Here is a 20,657-nt window from a genome sequence, read left to right on the forward strand (position 1 = left end):
AGCCGTAGCCTTTTCCTTCTGGCTCACACAAGTCGTTGCTGGGGCCTCCGAGCCTTAGTTGGGAACAGAGCATTTACAGCTGCTACTTCCTCCGGTTTCTGCTGCAGGACCGTCAGTGTCCCTACAAGCTTGGAGACCGGAATCCGGACCATGCGCTCCAGCTAGGAGTGAGACTTAACTCTGCTCATCCTCCAGCTCCCCTTCTCATGTCCACACACTTCCCCTTCCCTTCACAGACTGCCCTAACTTCCCTCCTCCCGACCACAGAGAGCAGCTCCTCAGCAGTCAGTTTCAGAGGTCTCCCTGCTGGCCTGGAGTGGGAACTGTGTTGAGTGTTGGTTTAACTGCTGGAGAGATCCTTCGTTGCTCCCAAGCATGACATCACACTCCCTTGGAGGAAGGTAATGCCACTGTGGTGACCGTACTCCTGGGGGCGCCACAAGTGCACTGATGCCCAGCCACTGCTAGATGATTCTGCTGGTACATTGTGAAAAATGAGGATGAATGAACTCATGGAGAACACATGTTTTGGCATAGGTGGTTTCCTTCATTGGAGACTGCCCTTCCTGTGGTTGTTCCTTCCCGGGGAAAGACCTGGCTAGTCATTGCTTGCGTTGAGAAACATGTGATGGTGTCTCCGCGGCTTGTGTTTTGCATGTTTTTGCATATTTCCCATAAGGGATGGGGCATTGCTCTAGAATCACTGCGTTGAGAAACGTGATGGTGTCTCCGCAGTGTTGGATGTTGATCTCCATGAGTTCATTCATCCTCATTTTTCACAGTCTTTTACTAGACATTGCTCCTACTAGCCAGTTTCCTACTCCACACTGATGAGGGGCAATACCCCGAAACAGCTGTCTGTGGATGGATACCATGTTTTGGCATAGGTGGTTTCCTTCATTGGAGACTGCTTTTCCCGTGATTGTTCCTTCCCGGGGAAAGACCTTGCTAGTCATTGCTTGCGTTGAGAAACATGTGATGATGTCTCCGCGGCTTGTGTTTTGCATGTTTCTGCTGGTACATTGACCCAGACCACTACATTCACCTCGCACTCTACACAGCCAGAATCTGACCCTGATGAAACTCAGGTTCCCCTTCCCGCATACTATACCACCTTACACGGTGACAAAGAGGAAGGTGCAGATGAAAGTGCAGGTTCCTTGAGCAGGTGGGGGAGGCATACTCATGGGCGACGGCACTGGCACAGGGCCCCTCATAGTATGCAAAAGTGTCTCTGCCGGTGGGAGGGCCCACTCGCTGTCAGACACACCGCCACACACCGCCGTACTATGAGGGGCCCTGTGCCAGTGCCGTCGCCAAGGAGTGGGCCCCCCCTGCTTGCTCCGGATCACAGCACTTGCAAAGTTGAAATACCTCTCCCTGCTCCACCGCCATGACGTCTTCCGCGTGTCCTGACAGTGATATTCTGATCAGAGAGCGCAATGACATCACGTTTGTACGCCCTCTGCCTAAACAGCCAAGCGCAGTGAGATGGAAGATGGGGACGACGAGGAGTCCAGACTAGTACAGGGATTCCCTAGCGAGGAGACTTATTTAATTGTTTTCAATGTTGGGACAGCAATTTTTGGGGAGCACTATACTCTGGAGAATGATATATGGGGCCCACCATACACTGGAGCATTCCAAAGGTGGACATCAGACACTGGAGCAGCATTTACAGGGCCCATTATACACTGGAGCATTAGAAATTGGGCCCATTATATATGGAGCATTATTTGGGCCCATAAGACAGTGGAGCTTCATCCATGAGGACCAACATATACTGTAGCATTATGTGGAGCGCATCATATACTGTATCGAACATTATATGGGACCAATGATTCTGTATGGAGAAATATATGGGCCTCATTACGCTGTATAGCGCACTATGCGGTGGCCATAATACTGTATGGAGTAATATACTGTCCATTTTTGGAGCTATTGGAGAATTTAAAATGGATATCAGTCATGAGATGTAAGAAGTGAAGTATTTTTCATTGTACTATACCGCTATTTCTCTGCCGTATCAGAGGATCATGAGTTGTGTCGTGTTAAAGGAGCCCAATGACACTCTTTGGCCCTGGGCCCACGAAAATCTGGCGCCAGCCCTACCCCCCCCCCACAACTTTAGCCAAATAACCCCCAGTTTTCAATGCCTAACTATTATTATAAAGTAAATTAAGTTTGACAAGCTTAAGTAATAGGAATTGATGTTTTTGGCATTAAAATGGGCAATGTAGGTGTGTTTCCTGTCCTCCATTCACTGCCGACTTTTCTTCCCCATTGACTTGCATTGGTTTTCGTGTTTCAGTCGGCCTTCGACTTTTCACGATAATCGGCTGATTTCGTTCGACCCGACTTTTGCGAAAGTTGGGTTTCATGAAACCCGACTCAACCCGAAAAAAGGCAAAGTCGCTCATCTCTAATGATCATTCTTGATTAGGATTAGCGTGGATATTACTTCCAGGTTTTTTGTACACATAGGTCCTAGGTTGTGTACTAGGTTTTTTTGTCCTTGTAATTAAATAATTCTGTTACATTTTGTAGTTATAAAATAAAATGTTGATATTTTTATGAATTGTATAGTACTCCCATTTTTTCTGTGTTGAATATATTAGGAGTTTACAATTACTATATATCCATTTAAAACCATATGGAGGATCAGAAACTGTTCTTTGTAACAACATGCTCCCAGCCTTTTGGCACAAAGGAATTTTCTGTGAGTTTATTATCTGTGATCTTTGCTGTTAAATGCTGATGTCAATCACTGCTCGGCAACCTTTCATCTGTCCTCCTGCGACATGATCGTGAGATGCTGATGGTTTGCCTTGACATCTGGGATCTGCTGAAGACCCCCATGCTGGTATGCGTGTGACCACCAGCTTGTGGCTGGGCTTCATAGGAGACTGTGATTGAAACTACAACCTATATAATATACTATATTTCATATATAGGACAAGCAGCTGGATGATTGCAGGGTCAAGTTTCATAGGGGTACAGAAAAAAAAAGTGAAAAGTAGAAAAAGGTTTTAAAAAATATATTAAAACAAACCATAAAAATTCAAATAACTTTTTACTTGGTTAAAAAAAATCATGACTTCCATAAAAGTACGATCTTTCAAAATAAAAATAAAAAATTGTAAAGGAAAAAATTATTTTGCGCCAAAATTGCATTTTTGTTTGTGATCACAACATGGTATGCACCCCAAACTGGTGACTATGAAATCTACTGCTTTGCATGCAAAAAATATGATGGAAAAAATAAAGATGTTATGCGTCTCAAATGTCAACACAAACCCAATTTTTTTTTTACAAGGTTTAGAATTTGTTTACATTGCTGAAATAGCAAAACTATGTATGTTGGGTATTGCCATAATTATACTTATTTGCAGAATCATGCTGTCAAGTCATTTTTACAGCACAATAAAGACCAAAAAAAACAAAACCCCAAAAAACAATGACAGAAGTGCCCTGTTTTCATTATTTCACCACACTTTGAATTCTCTTCCTATTTCTCAGTACATTATTTGGTAAAATGAATGGTGACATTCATAACTACAGCTTATGTGGCAAAAATAAGCCCTCATACAAGCCCTATGTAGATAAAAACATGAAACGTTACGGCACTTTTAAAACGGAGGAATAAAATTAAAGGCAAAAAATGAAAGGCTGTGTCTTTAAGAGGTAGAAGGCAGAAAATCCCTTTGCAATGGTTGACGTTATCCACTTTCAGCTGCCAGGACATGTGCAAGATTGACAGATTTTAGCTATTTGCGGACCCACCATCATCAGCGCTGCTCATCTCTAAATGCATGTTTTGTGACTCTGGACAACCCCTTTAGGGCTAGAACTGCTGACTGACATTATAATAGTTCATCCTTAAGAAGCTGACAGTAGACAAGAGCTATTAACTTGTGGTTTACATGACTGTTCTATGAGTGATGCAAACATTTACAATCAGGCTCAACGATCTACAAATGAAGCAGAAAAAGAAAAAAAGAATGGCACAACAGGAAAGTGGGATACTAGCAGTGGAATTCCCACAAGTCAAACTTTAACAACACCAAATAACTATTTTTGTCTTAAGCGGGGAAATCCCATTACAGGGGTTGTCCACTACTCGGACAACTCTTTCTCAATCAGCATGTTTGCCCCCAGTAAAATAACAACACTTATACTCGCCTCAGTTGCCATCACTGTTCCAGTGTGGGCTTGCGTGAGATTGTCACATGAGCCCTGCATCTAATCAGCGCTGGCTTCCGTGTCCCCGCCTTTGAATGGATAAGATATCAAGAGGAAGTCAGAGCTGCAGCTGGTGGTTCACTTCCTCTTAATGTTGGATATGTCCGAAGGGGGGAGTGAAGCCAGCGCTGATTAGATGTAGGGCTCATGTGACATAATGTCACGTGAGCCCCAGAACAGCAAGTGCCAACACAGCTGGAATGGCAGCAGAGGTGAGTATAAGTGTTATTTTGCTGAGGACAAATGTGCTGATCGAGAAGGGGTTGTCCAAGTAGTGGACAACCCCTTTAATTGGATTTTCCTACTAACCTCTTTAATTACAGAATTGTATATCATTAACAGTCAGAGCTCTATTTTCAGATCCAGATCTCACAATCCCCTGTATAGACAAGGTGTTCAGCTTCCTATTATAGAGTAATAGAGCTACAACTAATATGAAGACGTATTCTGGAGTACTGCTTAGTGTTGTACCTTGTTAAAATGAATGTATCTTCAGAGAATGACCCATTGTGCAATTAAGTTTTTTGTGCTACATCTATTTTTTTTATTTTGTGAATATAGATTTTTTCCATTTCATGATCTGTTGTCACTTCTGCTGTAAATGATTTTAAGTCCCTGTTTGGCCACTAACCCCTGTTGGCAAAAGTGTCACGGCAGGATATAGCGAAAAGTTGCTAAATTGTTGTGCAAAAAAGATCTAACTTCTTATTGCTAGAAATCTGCTGTAGAGATGACATATTCCACAATTTTTAGTCTTTGTGTACAGTGGGGGAAAAAAAGTATTTAGACAGCCACCAATTGTGCAAGTTCTCCCACTTAAAAAGATGAGGCCTGCAACTGACATCATAGGTAGACCACAACTATGAGAGTCAAAATAAGAAAACAAATCCAGAAAATCACCTTGTCTGATATGGCAAGATTTATTTAGCAGATTATGATGGAAAATAAGTATTTGGTCACCTAAAAACATGCAAGATTTTTGGCTCTCACAGACCTGTAACTACTTCTTTAATAGGCTTCTCTGTCCTCCACTCATTACCTGTAGTAATGGCACCTGTTTGAACTTCAGTATAAAAGACACCTGTCCACAACCTCAAAACAGTCCAAACTCCACTATGGTGAAGACCAAAGAGCTTTCAATGGACACCAGAAACAAAATTGTAGTCCTGCATCAGACTTGGAATACTGAATCTGCAATAGGCAAGCAGCTTGGTGTGATGAAATCAACTGTGGGAGCAATAATGAGAAAATGGAAGACATACAAGATCACTGATAATCTCCCTTGATCTGGGGCTGTCACCCCATGGGGTCAAAATGATCACAGGAATGGTGAGCAAAAATACCAGAACCACATGGGGGGGCCTAGTTTATGACCTGCATAGAACTGGGACCACTGTAACAAAGGCTACCATCAATTACACACTACGCCGCCAGGGTCTGAGATCCTGCAGTGCCAGACGTGTCCCCCTGCTTAAGCCAGTATATGGCCGGGCCCGTCTGAAGTATGCTAGAGAGCATTTAGATTATCTAGAATGTTGGGAGAATGTCATATGGTCTGATGAAAACAAAGTAGAACTGTTTGATAGAGACAGAATGCTTAGTTGCATCCAAAGAACAACATACCTACTGTGAAGCATGGGGATGGAAACATCATGCTTTGGGGCTGTTTCTCTGCAAAGGGACCAGGATGACTGATCTGTGTACTTGAAAGAATGAATGGGGCCATGTATCGTGAGATTTTGAGTGCAAACCTCCTTCCATCAGCAAGGGTATTGAAGATGAAACGTGGATGGGTTTTAGAGTGATAATGATCCCAAGCACACCACCAGGGCAGCAAAGAAGTGTCTTCGTAAGAAGCATATGAAGGTCCTGGAGTGGCCTAGCCAGTCTCCAGATCTCAACCCCATAGAAAACCTTTGGAGGGATTTGAAAGTCTGTGTTGCCCAGCGACAGGCCCAAAACATCACTGCTCTAGAGGAGATCTTCATGGAGGAATGGGCCAACATACCACCAACAGTGTGTGCCAATCTTGTGAAGACTTACAGAAAACGTTTGATCAATGTCATTGCCAACAAAGGATATATAACAAAATATTGAGATGAACTTTTGTTAATGACCAAATACTTATTTTCCACCATAATTTGCAAACTAAATCTTGGCAAATCAGACAAGGTGATTTTCTGGATTTGTTTTCTCATGTTGACTCTCATGGTTGTGGTCTACCTATGATGTCAATTACAGGCCTCTCTCATCTTTTTAAGTGGGAGAACTTGCACAATTGGTGGCTGACTAAATCCTTTTTTGCCCCACTGTACCTGAATGTTATTAATTGGCAAGACTTTTATACAATATTTCATAGTCGCAGGACTAGCTGGATCCCAGATGTAAAAAGTGTCACATTTCCGTTGTTAGTGGTCCTCTGCTGCCACTTCACTATCATTCGATGTCTAACATTGTTTGCCCTCAGCCACTTCCTATGAATGCATGCGTTTTTCAGAAACCAAAGCTCTCCCTGGATACCACAATCTGCACAGCTAGATGAGAAACCACGTAGAGAAGAAATGTGCATGCGTGGTGCCAAATAAGAAAATAATGCGCCTGCTATAACTATACCTCTGTATGAGGGCGGAGATGAAAACTGGCTCCATTCACTGGCTGGACTGTGTGCACAAAATATTTGTAGAATGTAATCTGATTGAATTTTGGTGTCTGTATGTTGTCTAAAATAAATGAACATCAGCGCTTGGTGATGTTTTATTATGATGGTACCCAGTAATCTCAGGTTGCTCTTTTTGTTCTTCACTTTCTCAGTTCTCATTGGACATTCCCATCACTGCTGTAGTGTAATTGACTATATCTACCATGCTTCCTATCTGGGAAGCCATGGCTACCACTGCTGCAATATTCCTGCCCACTCTTCCTGCATCCTGCTTTCCTGACACTGACGCCTGCCTGTCCTGGGATCAGTTCTTGACTACTGCCTTCCCTGCCGCTCATCCACAGGGTTTGACCTTGTTCTTGCTGTGCTGGTGCTTTTTTGTTAGTTAGTTTTTCTTCTCATTTTTGTGATGTTCACTGTCATTATTCTCATAATTTATCCCATAATTTTGCATGAACAGTGAATTTTGTTATTTGCAAAATACCGTAGATAGCGTGGAATAAGCTACTGAAATAAACCTCTTGTGAAGGCTTAAAAGGTAATAAAAGGATCTGGTGTTAAATTGCATCAACTTATTTTCTTTTTCCTCAAACATCACCTGTCGTTGGGAGTTGGGGGTGGCTCCAATACACATTAGAGAACATGATGTGTAGGGCCATCCTAAAGAGAACCCTCAGTAGGATTTCAACCCTCACACTATTTATATGTACATATAGCTTTGTCAAACTTAAGTCCTGCAATACCATTACATGTCTGGCCTGTTCCTTGTTACTGAGAAATCAGTGCTTAATTTGATTTGCAAATGAGGCTGAAGGACCATAATAGATCTGAAGCCTCTGTCACTCCAGCTCTCCCCTGCCTCCTGATAGAGCTCTTTTGTCTAAAGTCTCACATCATAGAGGCTTTCAGCCAAGCAGAAGGAGGCACTTCTGCTTAGGTAATAGAGCTGGAGTGCCAAAGGCTAAAGCCTTATTTGTATATCCATTAATTTGTCCTATACTAATTAATGGACTAACCATGTAAAAGTATTGCTGGATTTGTCTTTGAAACGGCTACATGCACATTTAGATAGTATGGGAGGGGAGAGGAATGATGCTGACAGATTCCATTTAAGATGTTTTGACAGGCATCCCTTAGGCTGGTTTCACATTAGCGCTTTTTAAGCTCACGCACGGCCGGGGGTAGCTCCGCCCCCGAGCCGGCTCTCTGCCCGGCGTGCCCGCCCCTTGCTTGTAGCTCCGCCTCCTAGCGCACAGCGGCGCCTGCGATCGGCGCACCCTATCTTTAGCATAGGGTGCGCAGATCGTGCGCAGGCCGTGCGCTAGTTGCGCTTTGACCTGCGCTGCGCACTTTTGACGGTGCGCCGTGCGCGCCAAAATCCGAAAAGTTTGATTTTGGCGCGCACGGCGCACCGTCAAAAGTGCGCAGCGCAGGTCAAAGCGCAACTAGCGCACGGCCTGCGCACGATCTGCGCACCCTATGCTAAAGATAGGGTGCGCCGATCGCAGGCGCCGCTGTGCGCTAGGAGGCGGCGCTACAAGCAAGGGGCGGGCACGCCGGGCAGAGAGCCGGCTCGGGGGCGGAGTTACCCCCGGCCGTGCGTGCGCTTAAAAAGCGCTAATGTGAAACCAGCCTTAGGCTTGTAGTATAACCCATCTTGCAACCAGGAATTTAAATGCAAAAGAGAGGGAAGCACCAATAGGCAGAGCTGATAATAGTAAAAGAAACAGAAAAACACATATTTCAAATATATTTACTAATACTCGTATATAATATAGAGTCATTACAGGCAGAGTGATCTATTTCACGTGTTTATTTCTGTTAATGTTGATGATTATGGCTTAAAGCCAATGAAAACCCAAAAGTGATTATCTCAGTAAATTAGAATACTTTATAACATCAGCTTGAAAAATGATTGATTTTAAAATCCGAAATGTTGGCCTACTGAAATGTATGATCAGTAAATTCACTCAATATTTGGTCGGGGCTCCTTTGCATCAATTACTGCATCAATGCTGCGTGGCATGGAGGCGATCAACCTGTGGGTACTGGTTAGGTGTTATTGATGCCCAGGTTGCTTTGATAGCAGTCTTCAGCTCATCTGCATTGTGGGGTCTGGTGTCTCTCATCTTCCTCTTGACAATACTCCATATATTCTCTATAGGGTTAAGGTCAGGTGAGTTTTCTGGCCAATCAGGCACAGTGACACTGTTTGTAATCCAGGTATTGGTACTTTTGGCAGTGTGGACAGGTGCCAAGTCCTGCTGGAAAATAAAATTTCCATCTCCAAAGGTTTATCGGCAGAGGAAAGCATGAAGTGCTCTAAAATTTCTTGGTAGACGGCTGCGCTGACTTTGTTCTTGATAAAACACAGTGGACCTACACCAGCAGATGACATGGCTCCCCAAACCATCACTGATTGTGGAAACTTCACTATAGCCCTCAAGCAGCTTGCATTGTGTGCATCTCCACTCTTCCTGCAGACTCTGGGAGCTTGATTTCCAAATGAAATGCAAACTTTACTTTCATCTGAAAACACCTTGGACCACTGAGCAACAGTCCAGTTCTTTTTCTGCTTTGTCTAGGTAAGACACTTCTGGCATTGTCTATTGATCATGAGTGGCTTCACACAAGGAATGCGACACTTGTACCCCATGTACTGGATACATGTGTGTGTGGTAGCTCTTGAAAGAATGACTCCAGCAGCAGTCCACTCCTTGTGAATCTCCCCCAAATTTTTGAATGACCTTTTCTTAACAATCCTTTCAAGGCTGCGGTTATCCCGGTTGCTTGTGCACCTTTTTCTATCACACTTTTTCCTTTCACTCAACTTTGCATTAATATGCTTGGATACAGCACTCTGTGAGCAACCAGCTTCTTTAGCAATGACCTTTTGTGGCTTACCCTCCCTCCTTGTTGAGTGTGTCAATGACGGCCTTCTGGACATCTGTCAAGTCAGCAGTCTTCCCCATGATTGTGGAGCTACTGAAACAGACTAAGGCCTCTTTCACACTTCAGTTTTTTGCAATCAGTCACAATCCGCCAGGTTTTGAAAAAAAACGGATCCTCAATTTTCTTTTGAGGATCCGTTTTTTTCCCCATTGACTTCCATTAATGGCGGATTGTGACGGATTGCCGTCCGTTGCATCCGTTTTTTTTGAGGATCCGCCAAAAGTTGCTGTCCGTCACCATCCTCAAAGATTTGAAAACGGAGCTTGCAACGTTTTTCTCTCTGGCGGATCTCTCTCTCTCTCTCTCTTTTCTCTCTTTTCTCTCTTTTCTTTCTCTCTCTCTCTTCTCTCTCTCCCCTCTCTCTCCTCTCTCTCTCTTCTCTCTCTCTCTCTCTCTCTCCTTTTCCAGGCTGCGATTCCTTTAAAATTCTTCATTTTGCGGATCCGTCAAAAAAACGGATGGGTGGCATCCGTTGTCATCAGTTCTAAAACAGATCCAGCATCCGACCTTTTGGCGGATTTTGACTGATGCAAAAAAACTGAAGTGTGAAAGAGGCCTAAGGGGCCTTTTTAAACGCTTGGGAAGCCTTTGTAGGTGTTCTTGTTAATTATTTACTGAGATAATGACTTGGGTTTTCATTGCCTGTAAGCCATAATCATCAACATTATGAGAAATAAACACTTGAAATAGATCACTCTGTAATGACTCTATATAATATGAGTTTCACTTTTTGTATTGATGAACTAAATTAACTTTTTGATGATATTCTAATTATGTATATATGTGTATATATACTGATATATATATATTTGCAGCTCAATGGTGACATTCAGCATCCAATAGGGACAGATGACTGCCTTGGCGTTTATACTTATACTGAGCTATGAGATCTGTACCTACTGTATTAAAGCATTGTTAGAATTGCTGCTCTGTCTGATTTACCCAGCAGACTCTTGTGGTAGTGACTTGCGGTAGTGTGTTTTCTTTTTTCTTAATACATTTCATTTATGCAAGGCCTTGCTTCCACTGCTGGTCTGTGCCTTATCTAAAACTATTATTTTCTTTTGTTGCTGCAGACGAAAAGGCACCTGTGTTCTTGTACACTGTAAGATGGGCGTCTCTCGATCAGCCTCCACGGTTATAGCTTATGCCATGAAGGAGTATGAGTGGACCTTCGAAGAAGCTTTAAAACATGTTAAGGGGAGAAGAAGCATTGTGCAACCAAATGCTGGATTTCTGCGACAGCTTCAGACATACCAGGGCATCCTAGGAGCAAGGCGAGTATTGTGCATCAAATAACTTTCACTAGAAAAATGGCAAAGCAAAGTCTCAAAATTTATGGTGAAAACACTTGGCTGAATCAGGGCGATTGTCTCTTTAAAAATCATACTTGTACTGCAGATTTTATTGAATGTGTTTTATTGAAAGACCGTTTTACTACATATGTAAATGAGGGAGCTTCAGTGCACCTTCATGGCCATGAGCTCAGTGCACCTTTCTGCCCCGCAATTACAATACTCCACCTCTCCCCTTTTTCTATAGCCCTATCTATGGTACTATGGTATATTAAGAATAAAAAAAGATTTTTTCAGAATGGGGCTTTTTTAGACTCCGCCTTCCTATTGTTTCATGAAACAACACATATAGCCATAATGATCAGAGTCCAACGCTATGTTTTGTATTGCATTATTTAATGAGCCTATACAAAGGTCATGGTTAAGGGAGGGGGAGCAGGGCTGTGACATGGAATGTTGCAAATGTTGGATCCTGTGCGATCACCTGGGTATCGAGGTGTTACCCGTCATTGTAATCCTGATCCATGCTGAAAACTAAAGAGTGCTCATTTTTGTTTTTTAAAATACAAGTAGCACAAAAACCTGATTTAAACAATAGCATTTGTTAATGAAGGCTTCCCTTTAATAACCTATTATGTTAGTGCCTTACATATTGCACCATAACTTGTTTTCAGATTTGTCCGTAACAATTAGAACGCCATAATTTAAAGTGGTTGTCCCACAAGCAAAAAAAATACATTCTAAACGATCATGGAATATTAAGAAGTTCACAACTGGATGTGTTAAAAAAAAAAAAAAAAAAAAAAGTTCCTAATCTGAGAGAACCTTATTAATGTGCCCCTGATGTATAATGTGTAGTGAATGTGTCTGACCTAGTAGAGGCGCTGCAGATGATACTACACAGCGTCTGGCAAGGGGAGGAAGCAGAGATGAATACATTATACTGGTACCACAGGCGGTGACTCTTCCAGCTACTTTTTTGTCTAATTAAAGAACTGTTCAATATTCCGCGATCTGTTGATTAAAATCTACAATTGGGACAACACCTTGAATTGTCATGATGAGTATTCTTTGATTTAATTCTCAGTATCATCTTTTTTTTTTTTCCTGCAGTAAGCAAAGACACAGTTATCTGTGGCATCTGAGTTCCACACCAGCATCCCCACAACTACCAAGTCTTCCATCAGCCCTGCCTGGGTCTTCTGAGACATCCCTTATTAATAGACCGAGAAAGATGAACTTGCGAGCTCTCATGAGATCCATCAGTGAGATGGAGGCATCAGAAACTGCACCAGAGGCGCATCTCACGTGTGAAGATGGTAGACACCTGGAGAAGCTGAACACTGTCTCTGAGAGTCGGGAAAGTGGGTCAGATCAGTTTAACAGTGTATCTTCTGTGGACGAGAGTTTATTGGCGGGAGAGGGAAGCTTTGTATACCAGGAAGAGCCTTTATGTGAAGCAGAGCGCCAAGACGCAGGAGTCAAGGAAGGTGGCTTGACCTCAACAAATCCAAGCCAAAAGAGTTCTGAATTGCTGGAGGAGAACCCATCTCTTGATGAGGCACGTATACATGAAATTTGCCGCTTTCCAACACTTGCATCTCAGACTATTCTGTCACTATGATAGTACACTGTACCTCAGAGCTGTCATAAGGTTTTTATACTCCAAACTAATGAAATCTACGTAGTGGCACTGTAAGGCCATTTACATGCACACCTTTATTTCAGAAATCTGAATTTACATTTTGGAGAAATTTTATTGTTGAATTGTTTTGTTATGCAAATGAGCCTTAAGTCCAGTGGGCAGACACTTCACTTACAGTTGTGCTACCTCTCTTCACTATTCCCCCACCTGCTGCCTGCCAGTGATGGACAGGTCACTCTTCTGTCAGTGACTTGCCTCTGCTACCTGAGATCTAGTATCGTTATTCACCGGAGCCATGGAAAGTCCTGATGAACAAGACTATCAGTCCCTGGCACAATCTGTATAGTTTGCCGAAACTTACTGTCTTCTTCACTCCTGCACCAGTCGTCTTAGTGAAGTAAACAGTCAGTGTCTGGTGTGATCTGAAAATACTAGATTGCACCAGACCCTGACAGTCCTCTTCATCAGGACCTTCCTGTGCGACACTAGAGCTTTTATATTATTCCCGCTGTTTACCTAACTAATATATTTTTTTTTTTTTCCATCATATACTTCCAGATATATAGACGTTTTTATCCAGTGCTGATTTTTTTTTGGCCTTTACCAAAGGGATGTTTCTACACTCTGTATCATAACCTAGTTGTGTTCACTATTAAAGGGAATCTGTCAGCAGGTTTTTGTACCATAATGTAGGAGAAGAGACCCTTATTTCATTGATGTGTCTTCTACACGGTTGAGTTTTGCGGAGATTCAGACATTCAGTAAACTAAGTGATAACTTGGCGGAATCAGGATTTTTGTCCCTACATTGTGCTGCTTCACTTTACACTATACAGAACCAGCACAGAACGTTGAGGCTAAGAATGTAATAATGCATGTAGAAATATCTTCATGTAAGCTGATGTCGTATAAAATGCACAAAAACGTATATCCCAATACTAAATTTTTGTAAAATTGTACATTTTTACAGGTGTTTGGAAGTAGCGGTCCTTCTTCCCCAGCTTCCCATAGTACATCATCATCTGCCCGCCGGCGATCCAGACGCAAAAAGAAGCTTGGAGCTCCACAATCTGAGTCACCCCGGACAGGGTATGCTGTTAAGTCTCAGTCTGTATCAGAGCTTCAAGGGGCCGCACTTGTCAGCAAACGCCTGCAAGAGGCAGAACACCTTACCCGCAAAGCCAGAATCACTCGGCAGAGTAACGTAGGGGAGACACCAGAAGAACTTTAATAAATCCAGTTCTTTGCCTTTGAACCAGAAGATGTGGACAGTATTTATCTAGGGAGATTATTTTTATACAATGTTTATTTTTATGTTTTGCCTAATTTTTTTTCTTAATGCAAAGTGTTATCACAATGGATAAAACTGTAGCTTTAAAATGAGACAGACTCCAGGACAGCATCACTCTTGTCACCATTGAAGACCACATACTTATTAATATCAATACAAGTTTATATCGCTTATATTCAGCTTGTCCAGTGATATGGCCTTTGCTACCGTGCTTGGCTCTGAAGAAACCTTTTTTTTGCCACAAGACTACTTTGAATGATCTATAGACTTTTATGGGATAACATACTATAAACCAAAACATAAGTCATACGTGCATCATATCTCATTGCTATACAGACAGCTTTATATATATACAATATCAGTCAAAAGTTTGGACGCACCTGTTCATGCAATGGTTTACCTTGTTCTTATTGGAATGTGCACCTAGTAGGTTCACACTGAAGGCAGCAGAATTATGAACGAGCATGTATGGAAATAAGAAGTGTGAAAAAACAGTATGTTTGTTAAACCTTAGATTCCTGAATGTACCCTTTTACTCTGATGATGGCTTTACACTCCCTTTGCGTTTTCTAAAGCAGCTTTATCAGATAGTTACCAGGAATGGCTCTCAACAATCTTGAAGGAGTTCCCAGTTGTGCTGAGCACTTGTTGGATGCTTTGACTTCACTTTGCAGTCCAACTCATCCAAAACTATCTCAGGTGGGTTGAGTTCTGGTGATTGTGGAGGCCGTGCCATATGATTCAGCACTTCATCTCTCTCCTCATTGGTCACATAGGCCTTACGCAGCTTGGAGGTGTTTTGGGTCATTGTCCTGTTGAAACACAAATGATGGTCTAAGTGCAAGTTAGATTGTATGGTGTGTTGCTGCGGAATGATGTGGTAGCCGTGATGGGTAACTGTGCAATGAATTTGAAATAAATCACGATCACTGACACCAGAAAAAGCACCCTCACACCATCATAACTCCTCTTACAGTCAGCACCATACATATGGAAACCATCCGCTTCTCCCAAAGACATGGTAGTTGGCACCAGAAATCTTAAATTTTGACCACAGTGCAGATTTCCATTGAACTAATGTCCAGTCCTTGGGATGCTTGGCCCAAACTAGTTCTTGTTTGCCTTCCTCAGTAATGGCTTCTTTGAAGCAATTTGACCACATAGACTTGCTTCTTTGTCTCTGGTAGTTGATGTGTAGATGTGTCTGCTACTTGATACCTTTATATTATTTATGAGGTTATGTGTCTGTTACTTGAAACCTTTATATTATCTATGAGGTTATCTTATCTGAGGTGCTTTTAGTTTGCATGTTTTGAGATCCTTATCCTAAGCACAGACGGTAATTCTTGGTCGTTCTTTCCTGGAGAAGTTCTCCTAAGAGCCATATTCAACATAGTGATTGATTTCATGACTGCACTTGAGGATACCTACAAGATTCTAGCAATTTTCCATACTTACCTTTATGTCATAAATTAATGCTGGATTGCTGTTTCTAGTTACTTGAGTGTTTTTTTTTGCTATATTCTGACTTAAAACAGTTGAGGAATCAGCTCAGTACTGTATGGACCTGTTTACCAAAACTGCCACTGCAAAATACACCTGATGGCTGGTCGGAAACACTTTCTGAAGGCTGGTCGCTTAATGGAAGCTATTCCACGTGATGACCTGATAAAGTTGCTTGAGTGTCATTAAGTGTCATTAAGTAAGCAGTACAGCAAAAGTGTGCAGCTGCCCTACTAGTGCAACCAGCAGAATACAGGTGCCATTACACACTCTATAAGGAACCCAGGGGCTCCTGCACTGTTCTCATGGAAATTGGGACAGCTCTTGTTTTTTTTGTTTTTTTTTAACAAACATGGACATATCTTGAGAATGCAAACATACTGTGGTTGCCAAGTATTATCTGCTCATATATATATATGACAAAATTGTTTTATGTTATGAAGCTTCACTTGAAGCTTAAGACTATAACTATTTGTTGATACTAGGGATGGATCTATGACTACTTTTCTTGTTTTCTTTTTTTTTTATTATCATGTTCACAATTGACGAATAATTGCGGAGCTGAATAATAAAATTTTAAGGAAACCTAATAAAGTCATAGGAAGTTGTTGATTCTTGGGAGGAGTCACCTTTACCAAAAAAAAAATAAAAAAAAATATGGTATTATCCTCTAAAAACACGATAGCCTTTATTTACACACAGCAAGGAGGCACTCCTCTACCTCAGTGGTGAACTGTATTGAAAACTCTGTATTATTATTTTCTGCTTTTATTAAACGTTCATTAAAAATCTGCCATATCCTTCTTCCACCTCCCTTCTTATACAAGATTATTTTCCATTTTTAGTAAAGTTCTAGCAAACTGAAGTAATATTTCTTCTTTTTTCTGGTAATAAAATTTAATTGTATTAATTTAAGGGCTTTTAAACACATTCTTATCTTCTACGTGCCCTACTTAATGCAGTGACCAAAATGGTGAGGGAGAAGAGTCAGTAGGATGAACCCTCCTAAGCCATCTATATGGGTCGTAGGAAGCTGAATAAAGTAATACCTTGATATTTGCGATCCGATATTATATTATCCCCTTTACCCCCAAGAGTGGTTTGCACGTTAATGACCGGGCCAATTTTTACAATTCGCCCTATAGGGGCTCCGGATATGACCAGAATTATAGGGACCTTTGACTGTCAAAATAAGAGAGTGAGAGGTATCCTTAATAAACACTGGGATATTTTAACATCTGACCCAGACCTCAAGGGAATTGTAGGCCCAAGTCCTATGATCACATTTAGAAAAGGACGGTCTATCAGAGATAATCTGGTGCATAGTTTCTTTAAGAGATCCGTACCCACTGGCACATGGCTGGACCGAAAAACCTGTGGTTTTTTTAAATGTGGCGATTGTGTGAACTGCAAATTTATGAAGGTGTGTAGATTTTTCAGCAGCTCCCACAACGGGAAAAAATTCTACCACAGAGATTTTTCAAATTGCAAAACCTCTGGTGTCATATATGTAGCCAGGTGCAGTTGCCCACATGATTATGTGGGGAAAACCTCGAGAAAATTTCGCCGCAGAGTGGGGGAACATGCTGGGGATATCGGGCATAATCGAGATACCCCCCTGGCAAAACATATGCATGAGACACATGGTGGTAAAATAGAAGAAGTCCAGTTTTGTATCATTGAGGTGGTAAAAAGGAATCCCAGGGGGGTAATTTTGATAAGTTATTGTTGCAGAGGGAATGCGCCTGGATTCATCGTTTGGAGTCCATGGTGCCGAGTGGCCTCAATGAAAGCTTATCTTATGCTTGTTTCCTATAGGCGTTAGAATCTTTGGACCATGCTATGCTAGACCATTTTTCCTCACATTGATGTGGGGGGCATGAATTATTGTGCAATATTCTTATTCAAACTGACTTTTTGGATATCAATTTATACCTTTGATGTTGATAATGGTTTTTGCATCCCCTTTTTCCCTCCCTCCCTTGCCATTGCACAGGTATACGTTAATATGATACGTTTAGTCATCAAAAGGGTAATAATTTATTTTTAACAGCGGCGAGGTCTGTTTATTCATTATGTATTCCCTTTTTCTAACCATCTACAATAAACACGGTTAATTTTGGTATATGGCACCGCCTCTGTTGTGTCCCTGATGGGGCTTGAACATGTTGGTAATGGGAGGTGTTTGCTGCCTAGTGCTGCACTTTATCATCCTGCCTATGCAGGTTTTTGGTTGGGAAGAGGAATATATTCATTGGGGAGGAAAGTGACGCCCATGTCAATATGACGTCCCTCTTGTTATATTAACGCACGTTTTAGTGGCAGGCGCAGGTTGATGTCTGCATTAAATTTAAGCGATGTCATGACAGCGCCGCATGTTTCAACATAATGTATGGTCTATCCCTTGCGCTCATCCTTTCCCCCACACTGCGCATGTGCCATCCTGAACAGGAAGTGTCAGTGGAACGCTCGCCATGACAGGGCGGTATCTTCTGTCATGACGTTTTTGTCCCTGCGCTCCCTCTTTCATCTATACCGCCGCTTGCGCTGCCCAGAGCAGGAAGGATTATGATCCCTGTGGAATGCACGCCATTTACAGCGCGGCATGTGGAGCGCACGCCGGCTCATTGTGCAGGAGAGGAGGCACAGGTGTGTGTAATGCGGGGCATATGGCAGCATTTGATATTTGGCTATCCAATATGAAACGGAGTTGGTCATGAATGATTTTATTAGGCTTACAGGTGTGTGAGAGGTGGGCCCTCGTTAGTGCACAGGTAGTGGGCCTTGTTCATTATCCTGTGATGACTATATATATAGGGGCTGTTTGACCATTTTTTCCACATAATATCTATCTATCCACCTCCTGATGATCCTGTTGGGAGAAACCCATTGAGGTTTTTGCCTATCTTACATCAAAAAATCTGAGTATCCCTCTATTTGTTATCAATAATGTTGGTTATATTGATCTATTGGATCATTTGTCTTTTTTTTTTTTTTTTCTCCTTCCATATGCTTATTTGTGCCACCCAGTGGTGAATGTATAGCCATATCAGGGTATTCCCAGGGTGAGCCGTCGTGGAGCGGGGGCGCCATTCCGCTGACCAGTAGGGTGCTAACCTCCGCTGACAGGAAGGCATACAGTTATAGGGGACAGATAGTGAGATACTCTAATGCACTTGTCACTTTGTCTTGTCTTTTTTGCACTATTTTTGCACTTTTTCGCTTTGATGCCTATTGAGCTTCATATCTGGCAAACCCTATACACTCCTTTTCTGAATAATTGGTTGACCAAATGTGGCACATATTCAGGGCTATTTAGGAGTTTTAGGGTTCAGCCATCGTGGAAGGGGGGCACCAATCTCGATTGTGTTTAGGGTGCCAACCTCCGTTGTTAGGCAGCTTTCATATCAGTACCCCATAGTAGGGTGTAATAGGTGACACGGTTGCTTGTTGTTTATGTGGTTGTTTTGTCTACAATTTAGGCTTCATTAAAGGTTGTTTTTATGCACATCTGTATCTAGAAGTTGTACGGGTCCTTGGTTTACTTAAGTTAAGTTGTTTGACCTTACTATATATATATATATATATATATATATACATACACACACAAACTTTGCTTCGAGGTAATAACTCTGGAACGCTTCCATGGATCCCAGTGATTCTGACACTTTTCTCGTGACATAGTTGTCATGGTTTGGACAGGGTTCTTGCCCTGCACTCACAGGGTTAAGTGTTCGTGGCCTCTTTCTGGATCTGGGAGGGGTATTTATACTCACTCTTTACCAGGGTTCTCTGTCAGCTATACTGTTGTTCTGGTGTGTCTGACCCCTGGTGTGCGTGTATTCTGTGTTGCTTGTTTGATTCCCGTGTATGACCCGGCCTGTTCCCTCACTCTGTACTCCGTCTCTCGCTTTGGTACTACTATCTTCTCCGGTTCTGACCTCCTGGCTTGGCTATCGTTACTCCGTTACAGTTTGTCCCTATTGTGCCGTCTATTGCCCGTTCTGGTTTTCTGACCTATTGCTACGTCCTGACTATCCTTTCTGTCTAAACCCCGTGGTACTGTATTGCTATCTGGTGCTTTGACCCTGGCTTCGTCTGGTTTCTGTCTCTGTCTATGCCCCTTGGTAACATTACCCCGTAGTTACCTTTCTAGGAGTTTCCCTACAGCTCCTAGATCTGTGGAGCTTAGGCTACGCCCCCAGCAGTCATGTGCTTCAGGTCCTGATACTCTGAAGCACGCATCGTCACCGCTGCTGCCCTGCTCCACAGGTATCTGTGAGTACTGTCTTTGTACTCAGGACACCCGCACTGGCACAGTGAGCAAGTGCAGTGCGGTGTTCCTGACAATAGTGTACTTCATGATGGGGGTAAAATTTCTTGGATATTACTTGTGTTTATTTGTGAAAAAAATGGTAATTTAGTGAAAATTTTGCAATTTTCCAACTTTGAATTTTCATGTCCTTAAATCAGAGATTTATCACACAAAAAACTTAATAAGTAACATTTTCCACATGTCTACTTTACATCAGCACAATTTTGGAACCAAAATTTTTTTGTGTTAGGAAGTTATAAGGGTTAAAAGTCGACCAGCAAATTCTCAATGCTCCTCTGGGAAATTTGGCTTTAACCCCTTAAGCCCCAAGGGTGGTTTGCACGTTCATGACCGGGCCAATTTTTACAATTCTGACCACTGTCCCTTTATGAGGTAATAACTCTGAAACGCTTCCTTGGATCCTGGTGATTCTGACATTGTTTTCTCGTGACATATTGTACTTCATGTTAGTGGTAAAATTTCATTCAAATAACTTGCGTTTATTTGTGAAAAAAACAGAAATTTGGCGAAAATTTTTAAAATTTCGCAATTTTCCAATTTTGAATTTTTATGCCCTTAAATCAGAGATACGGCACACAAAAAAATTAATAAGTAACATTTCCCACATGTTTACATCAGCACAATTTTGGAACCAAAATTTTTTTTTGTTAGAAAGTTATAAGGCATAAAAGTTGACCAGCGATTTCTCATTTTTGCAACACCATTTTATTTTTACGGACCACATCACATTTGAAG

At 42.0% G+C, this 20,657-nt stretch overlaps 1 protein-coding gene across 3 annotated transcripts in view; it reads left to right on the plus strand.

Annotated features, from left to right (window-relative positions):
- SSH3 (slingshot protein phosphatase 3) overlaps positions 1 to 16,377 on the plus strand; it is a 146,589-nt gene extending 130,212 nt beyond the window's left edge. For all 3 annotated transcript variants that reach the window (XM_073563390.1, XM_073563392.1, XM_073563391.1), the window contains 3 exons: positions 10,930 to 11,130; positions 12,262 to 12,709; positions 13,763 to 16,377. In XM_073563390.1, coding sequence (XP_073419491.1) covers positions 10,930 to 11,130; positions 12,262 to 12,709; positions 13,763 to 14,023 — 910 coding nt within the window. In that variant the 3' untranslated portion in view covers positions 14,024 to 16,377. The remainder of the gene's footprint in view (positions 1 to 10,929; positions 11,131 to 12,261; positions 12,710 to 13,762) is intronic.
- Positions 16,378 to 20,657: the final 4,280 nt, after the last annotated feature.

Source organism: Dendrobates tinctorius, unplaced genomic scaffold (assembly GCF_039654945.1).
Source record: "Dendrobates tinctorius isolate UK_male_01 unplaced genomic scaffold, ASM3965494v1 ptg000387l, whole genome shotgun sequence".
NCBI classification, from domain to species: Eukaryota; Metazoa; Chordata; class Amphibia; order Anura; family Dendrobatidae; genus Dendrobates; species Dendrobates tinctorius.